General features: G+C 44.7%; 1 protein-coding gene across 2 annotated transcripts in view; it reads left to right on the top strand.

Moving 5' to 3' along the window:
- The window catches only part of SAMD12 (sterile alpha motif domain containing 12), a 649400-nt gene that overhangs the window by 329020 nt on the left and 301076 nt on the right, over nt 1-19304 (top strand). The window contains exon 5 of one of the 2 annotated variants that reach the window (XM_068237957.1): nt 11853-12210. The exons of the other annotated variant lie outside the window; for it this stretch is intronic. Coding sequence (XP_068094058.1) covers nt 11853-11899 — 47 coding nt within the window. The 3' untranslated portion in view covers nt 11900-12210. Of the gene's footprint in view, nt 1-11852; nt 12211-19304 lie in introns of those variants that run through there. 2 annotated transcript variants of the gene reach the window in all.

Raw genomic sequence — 19304 nt, 5'->3', positions numbered from 1 at the left:
GTTGCTCTGTTACTGTCTTGTTATCGTGTGTTATGGGTTTTTATTACCGCGGGGGTTAAGCTACAATTGTTCTGTTGTTTTAAAAAAAAATGACGAGTTGACAGTGTGTTTTATTTTTCTACTCATTTTTATGAAGACTTTGTTTTAAAAAAAAAAAAACAGATGAAAGCACAAAAAACCGCCCTGTACGTCATCTGAGAGGAATGGGCATTTGTCCGGAATGTGTTTGTTTCATGTCAGCTAAAGATAAAGGCTTTTTGGTCCCTTTGAGCCCCTTACAATATCTCAGCAGTTGTGGGTCGCCGTGAGCGATGCGGGCACGCTGTAAACGCACGTCAGCAGGACTTCTTTGTGTTTTCTGAACACGGATCCCTTTATCAGGAAAGCGAGAGATGGACAATAATATGCCTTAGCGAGAATCTATATAGGAATACTGTACGCAGGCACTTGACGTCAGTTTTGCATAAGATTGACATCTATTCAACGCCACTTGATCACTTTGTGTTCAGTTTGACGTCAGCTTGATGTTCTTTTGTATACAGTAGGCAGAAATGGCAGCGCATCCAAAACCAGGCTGCATCTGAATAACTTAACAGTAAGAGGTGTGCAGAGCCTCTTGGAGGCATAAATGGACCCAATTGCATCTGACACAGGTGCTACAGTTTACACAAATGCAGGATGTTAGCTTCCAAAACAGTTTGCATGCAAGAAATTTTGTGCTAGACCCTTCCACCAAAGTGAGGTCGTCCTATTGTAAGGGGCCCAAACTTCCATGTTCCTTTGTACAGCTGATGTCAAACTCAGCTTAAAGGAATACTATCGACTCACATATTTTTTTTAATTGACACAGGAATTGTTTGGGAAGTGCTGCTAAGTACTGGTGTATACATTTTAGTAGCAACTTCTTTGTTTACTGTTAGCAAAATACATTCAAACTTTACTGACGCCAAAACTGGCTGACTGAGCCATGAGGAGAGGGGAAATTCCCCTCACACTTGATCAGTTAACTCTATGTGTAGCTCTGTGTGTGACAGAGAAGAGAGCTCCCAACAGCTGCAGCTCCTATGTCCTGTGCTTCTGAGTGAAGTGTCTGAAGAGAGCAGAGGAAATGTAACTAATTGCCACAGCTTTTTCATACTGTTTTTGCTTTCAGAGTTTGATATTTGCTTTCTGTAGTCTGATATGCAACACTGGCTGTGCATTGAAGCAGACACCCCTTCTGCAATTGATTTGTCCCAATATAGCTAAATCCTACCCTCAATAAATTACAGTTTTTGCCTCTGATATTTATCATGAAAAGTAGGAAAATGTTTACACAGCTACTTAGACATTATTTGCACACTGTCATTTTAGAACACTTGGGTATCGATAGTATTCCTTTAATTTGAAAACCAGCCAAGGTCCAAAACACATCTATACTTACCTCTGACCGCCGTTATCCTGTCTCTTGATGGGCTTGGTGCAGGATGTAGTGGTTAGTCTCCTTACCGCTATACTGCTATTATTTTTATTTGTAACATGATTGTGTCTGCTTGTGCACAGTTAGAATTATTATTATTTAGTATTTATATTGCGCCGTCATCTTCTGCGCTGTACATAGTATATTGTCACTTAACTGTCCCTCAGAGATGCTCACAATCTAATCCCTACCATAGTCATGTGTGTATGCATGTATCGTGTAGTGTATGTATCGTAGTCTTGGGCCAATTTTAGGGGGAAGCCAATTAACTTAGCTGTATGTTTTTGGGATGTGGGAGGAAAACAGAGTGCCCGGAGGAAACCCAAACAGACGCAGGGAGAACATACAAACTCCTTGCAGATGTTGACCTGGCTGGGAACGGGGGTCCCAGCGCTGCAAGGCGAAATCGCTAACCACTATGCCACTGGTGCTGCCCCTCTAGAATAGGAAAGAGTGAGCGATGGACTTTTGCGGCTTAGTAAGTGAAGAAATTGAGAATTTAGGAGGCACACAGTATAGAGAGAGAGCATGGCAGAGACTGACAGAATAGCAAGGGAAAACAGGGGCAGCTTAGAGAGAGACGTTGTGGGGAGAGAGATACAGGTGGGGGGCCTTTATCATAGACATTTACTCCTTAGCGGATGAGAGAAAATGTAACATTCTACTGAGAGAGGAGGAACCCACAGTGACAGTTGCTGCACACTATGTCACATCATGCCTCAGACTGAGAGAAAAAAATCCCTAGTGACAATTGCTGCACACTATGTCACTATGAGAGGAAAAATTCCTAGTTACAATCGCTGCACACTATGTCACAGCATGCCACAGACTGAGAGGAGGAATCCCCAGTGACAATCGCTGCACACTACTTCACAGCATGGCACAGACTGAACGGAGGTATCCCCAGTGACAATTGCTGCACACTATGTCACAGCATGCCAAAGACTGAGAGGAGGAATCCCCAGTGACAAGCGCTGCACATTGTGTCACAGCATGGCACAGACTGAACGGAGGAATCCCCAGTGACAATTGCTGCACACTGTCACAGCATGCCACAGACTGAGAGGAGGAATCCACAGTGACAATCGCTGCGCACTATGTCACAGCATGCCACAGACTGAGAGGAAAAAATCCCTAGTGACAATTGCTGCACACTATGTTAAAGCATGCCACAGGCTTAGAGGAAAAATACCTAGTTACAATCGCTGCACACTGTCACAGCATGTCACAGACTGTGAGGAGGAATCCACACTGACAATCGCTGCACACTTTGCCACAGCATGAGCATGCCACAGACTGAGAGGAGGAATCCACAGTGACAATCACTGCACACTATGTCACAGCATGCCACAGACTGAGAAGAGGAGTCCCTAGTGATAGTCGCTGCACACTATGTCACATCATGCCACAGTCTGAGAGGAGGAATCTCCAGTGACAATCGCTGCACACTATGTCACAGCATGGCACAGACTGAGAGGAGCATAAATTAACTCAAGACCTAAAAATGTCTACAGACAAAGTTAGATACTTACCTCTGTAGAAGGAAGCCCCCGGATCCTTTCAGAGGCTTCCCCCCATCCTCCTCCACTAGGCCGTTCCAGAGCCTTTAATGGCGTAAGTACTCACCTGGGGCACTTTTTTCCTTCTACGTGTACTTTAGCCACTTCCAGATGTTGGTAATTGAAATCTATGCCGTTTCGGACCTGTTATTCCTGCCAGGACGTAAATTTCAATTAACGCTCCACACGCTTCCGCTGATTGCATCACTCTCTGGTCTCTGCAGCCCACTCGCTCTTCCGTCGCTATGATAGTAGAGGTCCGTGAGCTGGTCAGGAGCCAATGTCATTGGCTTCTGACCCTGTGATCACTGTGAGCCAGTCACAGCCAATCACAGTGATCACAGCTTGTAAATGGTGATGGATGCAAAACGGAAAAATGCTATTTTATTTCCAAATAAAATATTGTCGCCATACATTGTGATAGGAACATAATTTAAACGGTGAAATAACCGGGACAAATACAATACGTGGGTTTTAATTATGGAGGCATGTATTACTTTAAAACAATAATGGCCGAAAACTGAGAAATAATGAATTATTTCGTTTTTTTTCTTATTCTTCCTGTTAAAATGCATTTACAGTAAGGTAGCTCTTAGCAAAATGTGCCCCCCAAAGAAAGCCTAATTGGTAGCGGAAAAAACGAGATATAGAGCAGTTCATTGTGATGAGTAGTGATAAAGTTATAGGCTAATGAATGGGATGTGAACATTGCTCGGATGCATAAAGTGAAAACGACCGAGGGCTTAAGTGGTTAAAAAAAAAAGATGTAAGCTTTAACCATTTCTGCCGTGAGCTTCACGTCCGGGCGGCTGCTTTGCTGTGGTGCGGCGCTCTCGCGCGCGATCGCAGGCACGCCCCCCCCCGTGCACCCGTGGTGTCCCCCAGTAGCCCTGGGATCAGTGAATGGGAACATGGTTCCCGATCACCGATCCGTGTCCCCCGCTGAAAAACCGAAGCGCTCTTACAAGAGGCTTCAGTCTTTCTGAAGGTTAATGTACCAGAGGCAGGTACTTAAGTGGTTAAAGACTCGCTCCATAAACTAAATGACTTTAAATTTAGCCGTCTTTATTGAATGCTGGGCTGTATAGAAGTTTCTTCTTTTTTTTCTTGCCACATTCACTCACAGTCCTACTTTAAAGATAATGCTATTTAGCGAGTTCCAATCCTGATCTTGTTGGAAGGAGGTTTTACATTTGTACAGTCGGAAGGAAATTCTATTTTAATGCAGAATGATAAGATTAGAGCCCATTGTGGAGATGATGTGTTCCCGCGTTTCTACGGCTTGTGTAATAATACCTCGAAAATGGTGGAATAAAGGCCAGGCATTCATCATTCGCTGCCGGGTTCTGATGCGTCGGGACACAAATAAATCACCCTGAAAAGCAGAATGGATGTGCAGGGAATGTTATTTACATGGAAATCTTTGAAGTCAATGCCACACTTTTGACAGCTGAGCATTGACGGGCTGGCCTGCCATGTTAAATGCCATTACCCAGAAGCCTCTCTGCTCAAAGTGGACTGTGTGTCTTCGCTGAAAGGAAGCTATTGGTATAATTTTATTGTGTTTTTACTGGATTTTTATATATTAAAATGATTTTTGTTAGCTGCAGCGCCTGAGAAAGATAAAATGCCAGCAATGATTTTCTTTCCTTTTCTGAATGGCCAGTGATAGGGCAGGAAGTAGGAAGACAACTAGTTCCTGTGTCAGAGTTCAACTCCATTATAGCAGAGTGACTGTGCGATTCTGCTTTGTGCAAGACAGCTGAAAGAGTGTAGTGCACACCCACATGCAAATAAAGACCTATACCATCTGCAGCTAGTACATAATGCTGCCGCTAGACTGCTAACAAGCCAACCCCGCCATTGCCACATAACACCAATCCTTTGCTCACTACGCTGGCTACCCATAAAATGGAGAATACTTTTCAAAATTGGCATGCTAACTTTCAAATCCCTACACGACTGGATACTGGAAGGATGTGTTGCAACTGCGTAACAGCTCCCACATCCTCAGAAGGATCCAGTAACATGACCAACCCCAGTATCCAACTAAAAATCTTTGGAGCCAGAGCTTACAGTCATGCTGCCCTTTCCCTCTGGAATGCCTTGCCAAACTTAATCAAGACAGCCTCAACCCTGGACACGTTGAACTCAAAACTGAAAAGCCATGTGTTTAGTCTGGCAATATGATCACTTAAAGGGGAACTGAAGAGAGAGGTATATGGAAGCTGCCATGTTCCTTTTAAGCAATACCAGTTGCCTGGCAGCCCTGCTGATCCTCTGCCTCTAATACTATTAGCCATTGCCCCTGAACAAGCATGCAGCAGATCAGGTGTTTCAGACTTTAAAGTCAGATCTGACAAGACTAGCTACATGCTTGTTTCTGGTGTTATTGTAGATTTTACTGCAGTCAAATAGACCAGCAGGTCTGCCAGGCAACTGGTGTTGATTAAAAGGAAATAAATATAGCAGCCTCCATATACCTCTTACTTCAGTTCCCCTTTAACCACCCTGGCGTTCTGATTAAATCGCCAGGGTGGCTGCGGGAGGGTTTTTTTTAAATAAAAAAAAAACTATTTCATGCAGCCAACTGAAAGTTGGCTGCATGAAAGCCCACTAGAGGGCGCTCCGGAGGCGATCTTCCGATCGCCTCCGGCGCCCAGAATAAACAAGGAAGGCCGCAATGAGCGGCCTTCCTTGTTTTGCTTATATCGTCGCCATAGCGACGAGCGGAGTGACGTCATCGACGTCAGCCGACGTCGTGACGTCAGCCGCCTCCGATCCAGCCCTTAGCGCTGGCCGGAACTTTTTGTTCCGGCTACGCTGGGCTCAGGCGGCTGGGGGGACCCTCTTTCGCCGCTGCTCGCGGCGAATCGCCGCAGAGCGGCGGCGATCAGGCAGCACACGCGGCTGGCAAAGTGCCGGCTGCGTGTGCTGCTTTTTATTTCATTAAAATCGGCCCAGCAGGGCCTGAGCGGCAGCCGCTGGCGGTGTTGGACGAGCTGAGCTCGTCCAGACCGCTCAGCTGGTTAACCTGTACAGATCTCTATGTACTGATCTGAGACAAGCTTATGCGCTTTGGGTCCTTGTAAAAGCTCTTTACAAATTTTTTGTTGTTGCATTGGATGCAGAAGATAAAACTAGATCTAATGCTGTTACTTTATGGAAATAGTGGTCTTCAGTAATGGGTAACGTTAGTGGTCATTTACCTCTTCCCTCCACCCCCAAGCATGTCACATTACTACCTCCCTCCCCCCACCCCCTCTCTTTGTACTAACATAGAAAAATAAAATAGAAAAAAACCGAGAGCCCAATATAGTGTAGTATGTTAAAGACAATTGGTAAGTGGTTTAGTGAGAGAATTTATACTCACAAACATGGGTTACCATTCAGGCAACCACTCAATAGGCAGGTGAGGAGATTAGACCTGTCCTCACTCAGGATTAAGAAGTCGCTCTCTGTAGTAAAGAAACAAGAAAGGGGGTAGCACTCCCCTCCACCAGTAGTGGACACAGAGTATTTGTGTAACGATCGGTGTAACACAGAGAGGATCTGATTACCGGTGAACTGCAGTCTCACCAGGAATACAGAATATACCCGATTATTGGTGATCTGCAGTATCACCGATAATCAGATATATCTACTAACCTCTGGACACCAGATAGAACAAGTGAGTGTTAGATGCAACAGTATACTTTGAGTACTTCTCAGAAGTAAGTTCCTTCCTATGGCCTAGACTCTCCTGGGGGGAGGAGCTAGGCTGAGAGTAGGAAGGGCTGAGCGTGAGTGACACCCGAGAAGGGAGGGTGTCACCAACAGGCCTGGGAACTGCCTCTAACAGTAAGGCCAGTTCTTGAGGTCGGCAAGCCAGGTCGTTAACACACAGACAGATAAGGTACAGATTCAGGAGGCAGATACGGAATCCAATAAACAGACAGGGTTCAGCAACGGAGTATCAGAATTAGCAAGGTACAGAATCAGGAGGCAAATACAGAGTCCAGGAACGAGCAGAGTTTGGCAACAGGATATCAGAAATAGCAAGGTACAGGATCAGAGTTCAGAGGAATAGTCAGGCAGGCAGAAGGTCATAACAAATAATACAATATATATTCCTAATGCTAAGGTGTGAGCGCCTTGATGTCAACACCTTTGGAAACTATGCTAGAACACAGATACTAACAAGGTCTGAGTGCTACCACGTTGTGATCGCAACGGCAGACAACCAGAGAATGACCAGCACCCAGTATATATAGCAAAGCGCTCTCCAGCGCCTCCCCTAAGTGCTGGACCAATGGCAAGTGGTGAAAATGTCAGCTGACCCGCCTGGTCAGCTGACCCTTTTCTGGCTGTCATATAAGCTCTGCCTCTCAGCGTGCGCGCGCGTCCTTCTGAACCTGTGTGGACTAGCAGTCCCAGCCACACCAGACATGTCTTGCAATGTAACCACTGATTCAGGCGCGGGGACCGCCGCTCTGCTCTCTAAGCAAGCAGCGGTTTCCCCGCATCCATCCGCAATGTCAGCGGCTTTGCCATGCGTGCAATCCGCTGCATCCAATGTGGACTCCACCGCTCTGCCCATGCGGCATGCGGCGGTTTCTTCGCGTTGTGCCGCCATGTTAGACGCGGAAACAGCCGCCTCACTCTGAGCTCTTGCGGCGGCTTTTCCGCGTTTCCTCACAATTTGTATGTAGAACAGAGGCGCCAGCAGGATAAAAGACAATAACATTTTTAAAAAATTTCTTGGAGGAAGTGGTGGGCTTGCCTCCCAAAAGCAAACACGAGATCCTGTCTTCATATAAATCAATACATTTACTATACGGTACCCCAAAAACAGTGCAACGCGTTTCGCAGGCCCAGCCCGCTTCATCAGGCAATAAACGTGGGGACAAAACAGAATTTCGGCAATAGCAGGTGTAGCGCCTGAGGCTATTGCGGAAACTCTGTTTTGTCCCCACGTTTATTGCCTGATGAAGCAGGCTGGGCCTGCGAAACGCATTGCACTGTTTTTGGGGTACCATATAAATGTATTGATTTATATGAAGACAGGATCTCGTGTCCACTTTTGGGAGGCAAGCCCGCCACTTCCTCCAAGCAATTTTTAAAAATGTTATTGACCTTTTTCCTGCTGGCGCCTCTGTTCTACATACAAATACTCTTTATACTAACACCTCATTTGGCTGCAAGCCACACAGGAAAATATCAGAGGGATGTCACGTGGTGAGCTGGTGCGCCACCATGTCAGATGAGGTTATGCAGGGCTGCATGAGCACAAGAACATTTGAAAGCACTGTTCCAGCACCCTCCAAGATATTGGAGGTGGTCTTGGGCAGGCTGTGGAGTTGGTACAACAATCATCTGAAACCACCATACACCGTACTCCAGGTACCTAAAATTGCGGTTTTCTAACTCTGAACCGCACATGCGCAGTACTGTCACACTGACCGCCATGATGACGCTGAGCGGCCAGCACAATGACGCAAATCGGGCGCCAAGGTTTCAAAACTAGAAACTGTCAGGCCGACAACCGGACTGGGTGTCGTCGGCAACAGAGCCGCCAGCGGGACCCGCATAAGAGTCAGGAGGGTGGAAGGGGACCTCTCAGCCTACGGTGGGCTGTAGGAAGCCCCTGATAAGTGAAAGTTTTTATTTTAATTACTTCTCGGGAGCCCTTTAATTGCATTTGGGCCTGAAAGTGTTATCTTATCACTCCGGTCCTTAAGTTATCACCGCTGTAGTTATTCTTACATGCAGTAGCTAGGGAGGGGAGGAGCACATGCAGGCAGAATGTAGCACTGCCCCTCCTGCTGCCTCCTCTGCCAGTATGATACAGCCAGCCTGCAGCTTGTGTATGGCAGCCAGGAATGGAGAGAGTGAGCAAGAGCCTGTGCCTGTTTTTGTGCGCACGGCTGTGTGTGTGTATGTGTATGCATACTCTCTTTTCCTCCCTCTCTGTATGCCTGCTTCATATTTCTCTCTATACAGAGTCCCCCCCCCCCCCTTATGCATAAACCACTTAACGATAGCTCAGGCCAGGTGATTCCTCACGCAGTTTACAGTTGTTATCACTTGCATTCCTCTCTGTGAATTAACATCCTGTCTTTAAGCTTAGAAATCTGTCGTTATCATAAGGATTGAAACCTGAACTTTAGACATCACTACTTAACTTAAGGACAGAATGCTTATTTTAAGGACTGCCTGAGGTAAATTGCTTAGTAAATACTAAATGACTGTAAGAAAACCGCTCTGAATAATTATTAAAGACAGGAGATAAGCTTAGTGAATTGTGGCCAATGCCTTCTACACGGATGATTAGTGAGCTAGAGTATTCCTTTAACAATGTCATCTCCACGGATGATTGGTGAGCCGGAAGAGGCAGCTGGCTATATCTGCTGAGAGTGGGCAGATGTACTTCTGAAAAACCAAATACGTATTTATATGTCTGAAAGCAAATATATAGGTTGCGCCGAGGTGCAGTAGAAGTCAATAACAGGAAATAATGACTCGCCATTCATTGAACTTGTCACTTCTGCTTCAATCAATCTGCGGCTTTAGTGCGAGAGGAGCCATTATTTGCCTTATTCCTGAATTTGTCACCTTTATTCGGTGTTTGATGCACACGGAAGCTGCGAGTTACAGACGTGTTCTTCTTCGGTAATGTCTCTGCCTGTCATTTCAGAGTTCAATTGATAAAAATGACCAAAAAATATTAAAAAAAATAAGTCCAAGTTGCTGTTCTGCCCAGACATAACCGATCGTCTCAAAGCCATTTTTTTCTTCTCTCGCTTTGTCACACAATCTTTTATTCCATTTTTTTACCTCCGAGTCTATTACAGTTCTCTCTTTGGCTCTGAAGAAATTATATTTTTCATTTTACATCAGGCCGGAACTTGTTCCCTGACAGATTTATCTCATGTTTTCCTTTTGAATTATTTCCCTTAGAAGTATTTTTTTCCCATCATCGTATTTTTTATTTAACAATATGGAGTAGAGTCAAAAACTGGCAGGCTCGCCCTTGGGGCCGGAGTGACTGTAGCTGGCACAGGAAGTGGTGTAGGCCAGTGGCGTACTAAGTGGGGTGCGGGAGGGGCACACCAGGCGTCACCATGTAACGCCTGGGCAGAAGCGATCGAGGCTCCAGCTGGCGGCGATGATTAGCATTGGGGAGTCTGGGGAGAAGGCTGATATCATTCTTCCCTTCCTCTCTATGAGCCTCCCTCCTGTGTCCCCCTGCACAGTAGGGAACAGCAGCACGGCTAGAAGAACGTGGGGCAATCCATACATTTAAAGGGGACCTGAAGCAACAAAAAGTGTCCCCACGGGGGGGGGGGGCTTACTTCAGGAGGGGGGAACCTCTGGATCCTAAAGCGGCTTCCCTCGTCCTTCTCCACAGGCCCAGTCCAGCACGGGGACCCCTGATAGCTCGTGCTCGTACCACAGACCCGCTAGGCTTTCTTCAGAAAAAAATTATATCTGTGCCTGCCCAGTAGCACTGACCCAATCAGACTCAGCTATTTCCTCTGGAGCACAAGCGGGACAGTGCTAGTGTGCATGCGCAGGGAGACCACACTTCAGGGGTTGCAGTGCTGGAACGGGCTGACGTACGGGGGCAGTGTAAGCCTCTTTAAAGAGCTACTTAGAAGAGGAATGAAAATAATGTAATGAACAAAAGTGCTTCATTTTTACAATAATTATGTATAAATGATTCAGTCAGTGTTTGCTCATTGTAAAATCTTTCCTCTCCCTGATTTACATTCTGCCATTTATCATATGGCGACAATTTTACTACTGGCAGGTGATGTCAGTGGAAGTAGCTGCTGCTTGCTTTTTTGGAAGTTGGAAACAGCTGTTATTTCCCACAATGCAACAAGGCTCCCACAGTGTGATGTCAGCACCATGGTCCTGACATCACACTGTGGGAGGGGTTTCACCACAAAATCAGCCATACAGAGCCCCCTGATGATCCGTTTGTGAAAAGGAATAGATTTCTCATGGGAAAGGGGGTATCAGCTACTGATTGCGAATGAAGTTCAATCCTTAGTTACGGTTTCTCTTCAAGATCTAGCTGTTTCCCCCTCCCGAGGTAAAGGCTCATACACACATCAGACCATAGTCTTTGGAAACTGAAAGATCACAGACCAATCTTACCACCCTTCATGTAGTATGAGAGCCATAACTACATAGTCTATTCTATGGAGCTGAACTCCACATCAGAAAAAAATCTTTGCAAGATGCTGCACACACAGATGCTGTACAGACACAAAAGATCAGTATTTGCAAAAGATCTGTTCCTGCCAAAAATCCATTCCTGCAAATTGCAATGATAGTCTATGAGATCTGCAGATCATCATACACACATGATTTAACTGATCAGATCCACCAGGATGGATTTTCAGATCTGCGGATGATTGCTTGATCTGCAGATGAATGTCAGTTAAATCATGTGTGTATGATGATCTGCAGATCTCATAGACTATCATTGCAATTTGCAGGAATGCATTTTTGGCAGGAACAGATCTTTTGCAGATACTGATCTTTTGTGTCTGTACAGCATCTGTGTGTGCAGCATCTTGCAAAGATTTTTTTCTGATGTGGAGTTCAGCTCCATAGAATAGACTGTGTAGAGTATGGCTCTCATACTACATGAAGGGTGGTAAGATTGGTCTGTGATCTTTCATTTTCCAAAGACTATGGTCTGATGTGTGTATGAGCCTTAAGTATCTCATTGTGACCTTTGCAAACCTCACAGGTTTGCTTTTAAGTCTGTTATGTTTTGTTTGCCTTTTTTTGTTATTGTGATATACTGTACATCCAGCTATGATCTTGGTATTTTTTAGACTCGTCTTTGGAACGCTCCCGATCTTCCAGAAGGGAGAAAAGTTAAAGACTGAAGTTTAATTTCTGCCTTTGTGAAAAGTTTTACGCATGGAACGCTCACCGTTGGACTTGAAGAAACAGCTGCAGGATGAGGACATCGTCAGTGAAATTAAATACATATTTTAAAAGCAGAATCCAGGAGTGCAACATTGATTAAATCAACTTTATTAAATCATTAATGTTCTCTTCATCGAGTCTGGGACTCGCTAAAGAGCTCGGCGCAGCTGATCGCCCAGATGAACCTCATGACTGACTCCCTGACTGACTGATTAAAGGGGTTGGGGAGGCTTGTTTCATTAAAAGAGGAATGAAATGAAAGAGTCTAGCAATTAATAAGGAGGTGCGCATGCTACAGAGACTAAAACCAAGCATTAACATCTATATTCCACTTCAAGAAGCAAAGCATAATGCATGCCTTCCATTGCCAAAGAGAGGCTCTCCAGTCTGATTGGCTGGTAGTAAAATGCCAATCGGTGAAGGAACCTTTGTCTTGTCTGTGATTTTTTTTTTAATTTTATTAATTTAGGTTAGGGAATATCCCAAAAAGTTTAAGGGTGCCTGTAGCCTCATACACCCTCTGTTCCTGCGCTGAAACCCTCTTTACAATATTGTACATTAATGTTGAATATTTTTGAGACTATAAGACGGTGTGTGTTTCCCCTAAAGTAAGACATCCCCTGAGAATAAGCCGTAGCAGGAATTCCTAGCATGCTTGGAATATAAGACATCCTCCGAATGTAAGCCCTAGGAGCAGCCCACATGACACCAGCAATTCACACTCAATACAAAGCCTGGAGACGAGAGCAGCAGTATAATGTGAGTTCTACAGTCCTGTATATGTGTCAGGCAATTTGTGTTTTTGTTGGAGGCAGCCCTCCTGAAGTGTTGCTGTTGATAAGCATCAGCAGCACTTCATCTCTTCACCTCTTCCCAGGACACACAGCTTATCCTATCATAGCTCTAGGGAGCCTGACAGAGTTCTCTGTCTGCAAGAAATGATCAGCAGGATCAATTTCTTGTAAGTGAGAGCCAATATCTGCAAACCACAAGCGCTGTGATTGCTGCTTGTGTTTCAGCATGGCATGCAGTATATACAGTTTGTATAGGAAAACTACCAGTGTTTCCCCCAGAAATAAGACATCCTCAGAAAATAAGCCCTGGCACATCTTTTGGAGCAAAAATTAATTTAAGACAGTGTCTTATTTTTGGGGAAACACGGTAGGTTTAGAGTACACACACCAAGGGGAAAAATATATACTAAACTTGGTGCATCCATGGGGAAGGGGCATCTTGTGGATTATGCCCCCTTGAACCTCTTGTGTCTCCCTGTGTCCTCCTCTGTGCCCCTTGTGTCCCTTATGTGTCTGCCTCTGACCTCCTTGTGTCCTCCTCTATGCCCCTTTGTGTCCTCCTCTATGCCCCTTTGTGTCCTCCGTTTGTCCCTGTGTTCTCCTCTGCATGGGCACAGTACAGAGAGTGCCCGGCATTGCGGTGGGTTGGAGGTTGGTATTGGCAGGCGTTCACAAGTCAGGAATTCCCTGCATTTGGACTATAAGACTATACTACAGCATAAAAATGGTCCTCAACACACGCTAATCATATGTAAATTGCCTAGCGCACTTTTCACGACCCTTAGCGTGGTCGCTTCTTCAGAGGCATAACTTCTCTAGATTTTCAGTTCGTGAATGGAGAACAGTTTAAAAAGTATATCTGCAGCATCAAACGCAGAAACCTACAATTAGTCCGGTAAGCGCTCATTATAAAACAGTGTGTCAGCCAGTTATAATAATATCAGAGTCATCAGAAGCCAGTACACTTAGAACAAGATAAACAGCTAATCCAAAAATCTGCTCCACACGTTCTTAACATCCAATCAGCTCAATTTTTAAATCTGAATCAAGTCCAATAGAGAATTACTAGCCTACAAAGTGATCCTCTATTGGACGTGATTCGGATTTAAAAACTGAGTTGATCGGACGTTAAGAATGTGCGGAACGTATTTTTGATATGGCTGTTTATTGTTTTGCAAGTCTTTCTGAACAGATTGAGGCACATCGTCCGGTGACCGCTGCCCCCTTTGGGGGTACCTCTCATTTCCTGCAAAAAGTTAAAGAGCCAAAGTTCAATATTCACAAAATTGGGGATTTTTTTTAACCAGAATTCTCTTGTTCATTCTTCAAACGTGATCTCTTCAAATTGCGGACAATACATGTAGATACAAAACATCAGACTTTCACTTCACGACAAAGAATGCCTGACACGTGTTTCACGGCCAAAAGCCGCTTCCTCAGAGGCACACCGTACACAAAGCATCCGTGGGCCTACGACCAAGCCAAAACCGCAATCTGAAGTTCAGAAACAGCCCTGCACTCAGCCATGATCCAATGCTTGCAGCCCATACGACTATTGGATCATGGCTGAGTGCAGGGCTTTTTCTGAACTTCAGATTGCGGTTTTGGCTTGGTCGTAGGGCCACGGATGCTTTGTGTACGGTGTGCCTCTGAGGAAGCGGCTTTTGGCCGTGAAACACGTGTCAGGCATTCTTTGTCGTGAAGTGAAAGTCTGATGTTTTGTATCTACATGTATTGTCCGCAATTTGAAGAGATCACGTTTGAAGAATACACAAGAGAATTCTGGTTCAAAAAAATCCCCGATTTTGTGAATATTGAACTTTGACATATTGCATATTTAGGGGTGGAACCGCACTACTTTTTATCTTGTTATTGTGAAAAAGTTAGAGGCAAGAAATGAGGGGAACTTTGTTCCAGTAGAGACTTGGGGTCTGATCCAATTAAAGTTTTCCCTATGTTTCTCCTAGGAGATCATTTTTCATCTTTTGTTTACAATAACTTTTCAGCGCTCTGCAATTGAAAAAATACCCAAAAGTACACAAAAAAAGTACTGTCAAAATGATTCTGAGTATTTTCTTGCTGGTGACTTAAAAGACATTTTATTGATAAGACGTGAAAATATCACCGAGGAGAAAACATGGAGAAAAAGTGAATTGGATCAGGCCCACAGACACTTATAAAATCTGGGAATATCTATAAGAAGGTAGTGTAAAGCGCTGGGCACCAATGTGAATTCTTCCAAAGTTTTATTCCATCCGGTACCTACAGTTAGGGCCGTTTGCACTGTACGTGGTGCGATGCGGCTGTACTGTAACCAATGCATGGCAATTGACAGTTTCTATTGCATGCTGGTTTTGCAGAGCAGAGCATATGTAGCCACTTTGTTGACAATAACATACATGAGGGCTTTGCTATTAACTGCTAAATTCAGCACAAAATTATGCAAAAAATACCTGAAAACCCCACAAAATTACGAATGGATTACACAAATACCCAAATAATAATTACGTGTAACCGTAATTGCAAAAAAATTATGTAATTAGCTAATTATGATTATCACCCAAAAATTATCTCCTAGGAAAAAAACTAGTGTGAAAACATTTATTGAATAAGGGCCATTATATTAACAAGGGCCCATATGCAATTCACTTTTTTTCCTAGGAGATCATTTTTATCTTCTCTTTAACCCTTTGGGGACTGCCGTAGGTAAAACCTATGCCGCACTTGTGGCTGTCCTAGCCTGATGCGGCGTAGGATTTACGCCACCCGCCGTTTCCGCTCCTGACGCGATCGTGCGCAACCGAGAGGGGAGATTAAGCTGTCATATGCCAGCTGACATCTCTCCTCAGTGATTAGGAGCCATTGCAGGCGGATCGTAGTGATCACTATTAGAGCTGCAGTGGTGGTGGGGGGGGGGGGAAGAAGAGGATACACTCACCTTCCTGCCGTTTCCCCAGCTATCGGCCCTCCCCTCCGCTCTGGCCGGCATCCCCCCTCACTCTGACGTAAGTGCGGACCGGAACTTAGCGGCAGTACAAGTGGGGATGCTGGCCAAAGCAGAGGGGTCCACAGCTGCTCATCGCTGGAGCCTGGGAGGTGAGTAAAGGCTGCCTGCAATACGGGGGACACCTGGTAACACTGGGGACTACATACTGAGCTTAGCCCTACTAGTGATCTGACTGCCTGGCCCCCCCAAAACGCACCCCCCCCCCTTGCAAAATAGCCTGGTCCTTAAGGGGGGTTAGGCAGCAATGCTGCTCAGCAAGATTTCGAATATCCGAGTTACCCAGATAATCCAAACTTTTTCCACTATCCGAACTTTGAATAGCAATTCCGAATAGACTATCCGAGCAAACTCTGATTTCCCATCTAAAATCCGAAATCCGGGCGGATATTTAGTTCAGATATCCGAGCAGAAGCCCAAATCACCTTCAATGGCAAAAATCCCTTTTGATGGCATTCAGGCCGAGAGAGAGAGAGATTTTTTACCTTCCAAACCGTTTTGGAAGCATTTTAAAGGCCACTTCCGGTTTTCAATCCGGGTATCTGAATCCGACCGGATATTGGGTTCGGATATCCGATTCTACTCGGATACCCAAAAGTTCGGATTCGGATATCCGATTCGATATCCGGATATCTGGGTATCCGAATCTATTCGGATTTTAAAAAGGGGTATCCGAGCGCCACTGTTAGGCAGCTGGTCCCGAAAGGGTTAAAATAGCTTTTTAGCATTTTACAATTGAAAAACCAGCAAGCTCATAGTGAACCAGTAAAATGGTCCTAAAAGCCCCCATACTAAAATGCTAAGGAAAACAAGAGTTTGCTTTCTTGCAACAGAAAGAATTTGCGATAATTCAGGATGGAGTGAGCTTGAGATGTCTCCCAGTGCATCACTGCTGAATATATGCAAATTAACCATTGTTACCCTTAGAAGCGAAACACACCTCCAGAACCGCTAGAATGCAATGATGTATCATTTTGTTAATTTGTACAGAGCCATAATAATCCAACATGCATATAGACTGTTTTGGATTATTTGATCCTCATCAGTACATGGCATGGATTAATTTGGCTCTATGCAGTAGGGCTTGTAACACCGAGAGGTACAGACTAACCAGCAAGCTCATGGTGACCCAGAACTCATTGGAGTGTGTAAGGGACTGCAATGGTCCTAAAAGCCCCCTTATTAAGATGTTAAGAAAAACAAAAGTTTGCTTTCTTAAAACAGAAAGAATTTGCGATAATTCAGGTTGGAGTGAGCTTGAACCAACCTGAATTATCGCAAATTCTTTCTGTTTTAAGAAAGCAAACTCTTGTTTTACAATTGAAAAAGTACAGCAAAGTAGGTGACAAAGGTCTATCAAAATTATTGTGAGTATTTTATGACTTGTGGGAGGTTTTAAAAGTCATTTTATTGACACAGTGCAAAAATATCACCTACGAGAAAGCTTAGGAGAAAAAAAATGAATTGAAACAGGACAAAAGTCTGACTTGTTTTTAAACTTAGTTCAAGACACGTCTTTGGCACATGTCTCTGAGCGCTGATTTAATATTATCTCCATATAAAACCTTTCTGTTACCCAGCAAGTGCAGAAGTGCTAAAAATTCCATCAGTCCTTATTTAACCATGGCTCCCCATTTTTGCTTGCTGTGTGCTAAAACATATTCTATGGAATAAGACTGGAAAACCTGCATATAGAGTGAGAACTGTCAGTAAACCAAGATTTATCCATGTCCTGGTAATTCCTGCAGAAAATAAGTTTATTGAGAAAGATCAATGTTACAAAAAATGTGAAACATTGGAAGTAAATATATTTTTAACTTTATTTACTATTTGTAATAGTCTTTTTTTTTTATACTTTTTTGCATGTTTATATTGCCAGTATTTTCCACAGTGCTTTACAGAGTACATTGAACTATTCATAACACAAACTGTCCCTCAGTGTAGCTCACAATCTAATGCCCCCATCACAGTCTACCGTGTATACAATAGGAGGTTTTCAGTGATTCTTGTAGTGACCTTGTACTCAAGAATACCTACGTAAACAGAGAGACCAGTAGCCCAGTGGTGTAATATTGTTAATAAATGTGACGTTGTAAGTATATACAGCTATACTCACAAGAATGGGTTGCAGATCCCTGCAACCATGCTATAAGCCAGCAGGAAATCAACCGTCCCCGCTCGCTTTTCCAGGTCCTGCCGGAACCTTGATGGTCGTTCTCCTGTGTTTGTAGTTTAGGGGAAAAAACCTGTTACCTCCAAAGGAGGTTTATCTGGATACTCGTAAGGATGGAGGCGCCCAAGAGTAAATATATATATAATCTCTTACCTCTCCTGACGACAAAAACACAAGTAGTACTGGAAAAGTATTTTTTCACAACACAAAATAGACAACTCGTTTCACGGGTACTATGCCGCTTCCTCGGGTCAATACACAGGGCCTTGCAGGAAGGGGAATAGGATATGGGCACCTCAGATCAGAGGCTCTAATATCCGTCACCGGCGACAGGAGCACAATGAGGGGCGCGCACATAGCTGAGCCATGCGCGTGCAGTTCCTGCCGACTGGCCAAATTACTGGGCCGATTTAAAAAGGATCCTGGCACAGCAGGAGGCTGAACAGGGACTGATGAGGCTGAACGGGGCTGGAGGAAGCACCAGGTACGTATATTTTTTGTTTTACATCTCAGGTTTTCTTTAAGGGCTCTTTCACACCAAAAACTTTTCATTTTAGGGGACGTTAAGGTCGCATAACGTGCCCCTAACGCAACGCATGGTGGTGCTAAAGTTGGACGCTACATAGAGACGCGTTATGCATCTCTTGGTGCGCCGTTTTTGTTCGATACTGGTAGAACGAAAACGGCGCATGCGCCAAAAGACTGTGGAGACCACGTGATCGGCACATTCCTCATCACGTGGTCCCCCTGGCAAAGTGGCCGTTCCAGGAAGTAAACAAGTGACGTCACACAGTGCAGTGAATATTAATTAGCCATGTGGCTAGGCACAATAGTGGACTCTCCCCTCCTCCTCCAACATTACTGAGCATGTGCAAACAGTCTAACGCGGCTAAAACTGCGTATAACGCACAGCATGCTGCACTTTCATTGAACGTGCAGCATTACACTGTAACGCAACATGGGCACTGTGAACAGCCCATTGATTTTTAATTACTGTGAGTTGGGCTGCGTTACAGGCTGCACTACCGTGCGCCTGTAACGTCCCACTGTGAAAGCAGCCTAAATCAAGAATGCTGAACTTACTACACTGGTGTCATACTTGTTACATTGCAAAGCATGATGGGAGGCTTGGGAGCTACATATCTGGAAAGAGGTGGGTTGTTCCTGATCGGTCACAGCTCTGAAACTCCACCCTGAGGCTATTGTTGTGATAGTGTACAGCAGTGATCTCTTCAAATTGCGGACAATACATGTAGATACAAAACATCAGACTTTCACTTCACAACAAAGAATGCCTGACACGTGTTTCACGGCCAAAAGCCGCTTCCTCAGAGGCACACCGTACACAAAGCATCCGTGGGCCTACGGCCAAGCCAAAACCGCA

Source organism: Hyperolius riggenbachi, chromosome 5 (genome assembly GCF_040937935.1).
Source record: "Hyperolius riggenbachi isolate aHypRig1 chromosome 5, aHypRig1.pri, whole genome shotgun sequence".
Classification (NCBI taxonomy): domain Eukaryota; kingdom Metazoa; phylum Chordata; class Amphibia; order Anura; family Hyperoliidae; genus Hyperolius; species Hyperolius riggenbachi.
Note: the sequence above shows the minus strand (reverse complement) of the source record. Positions and strands in the feature narration are given on the sequence as shown.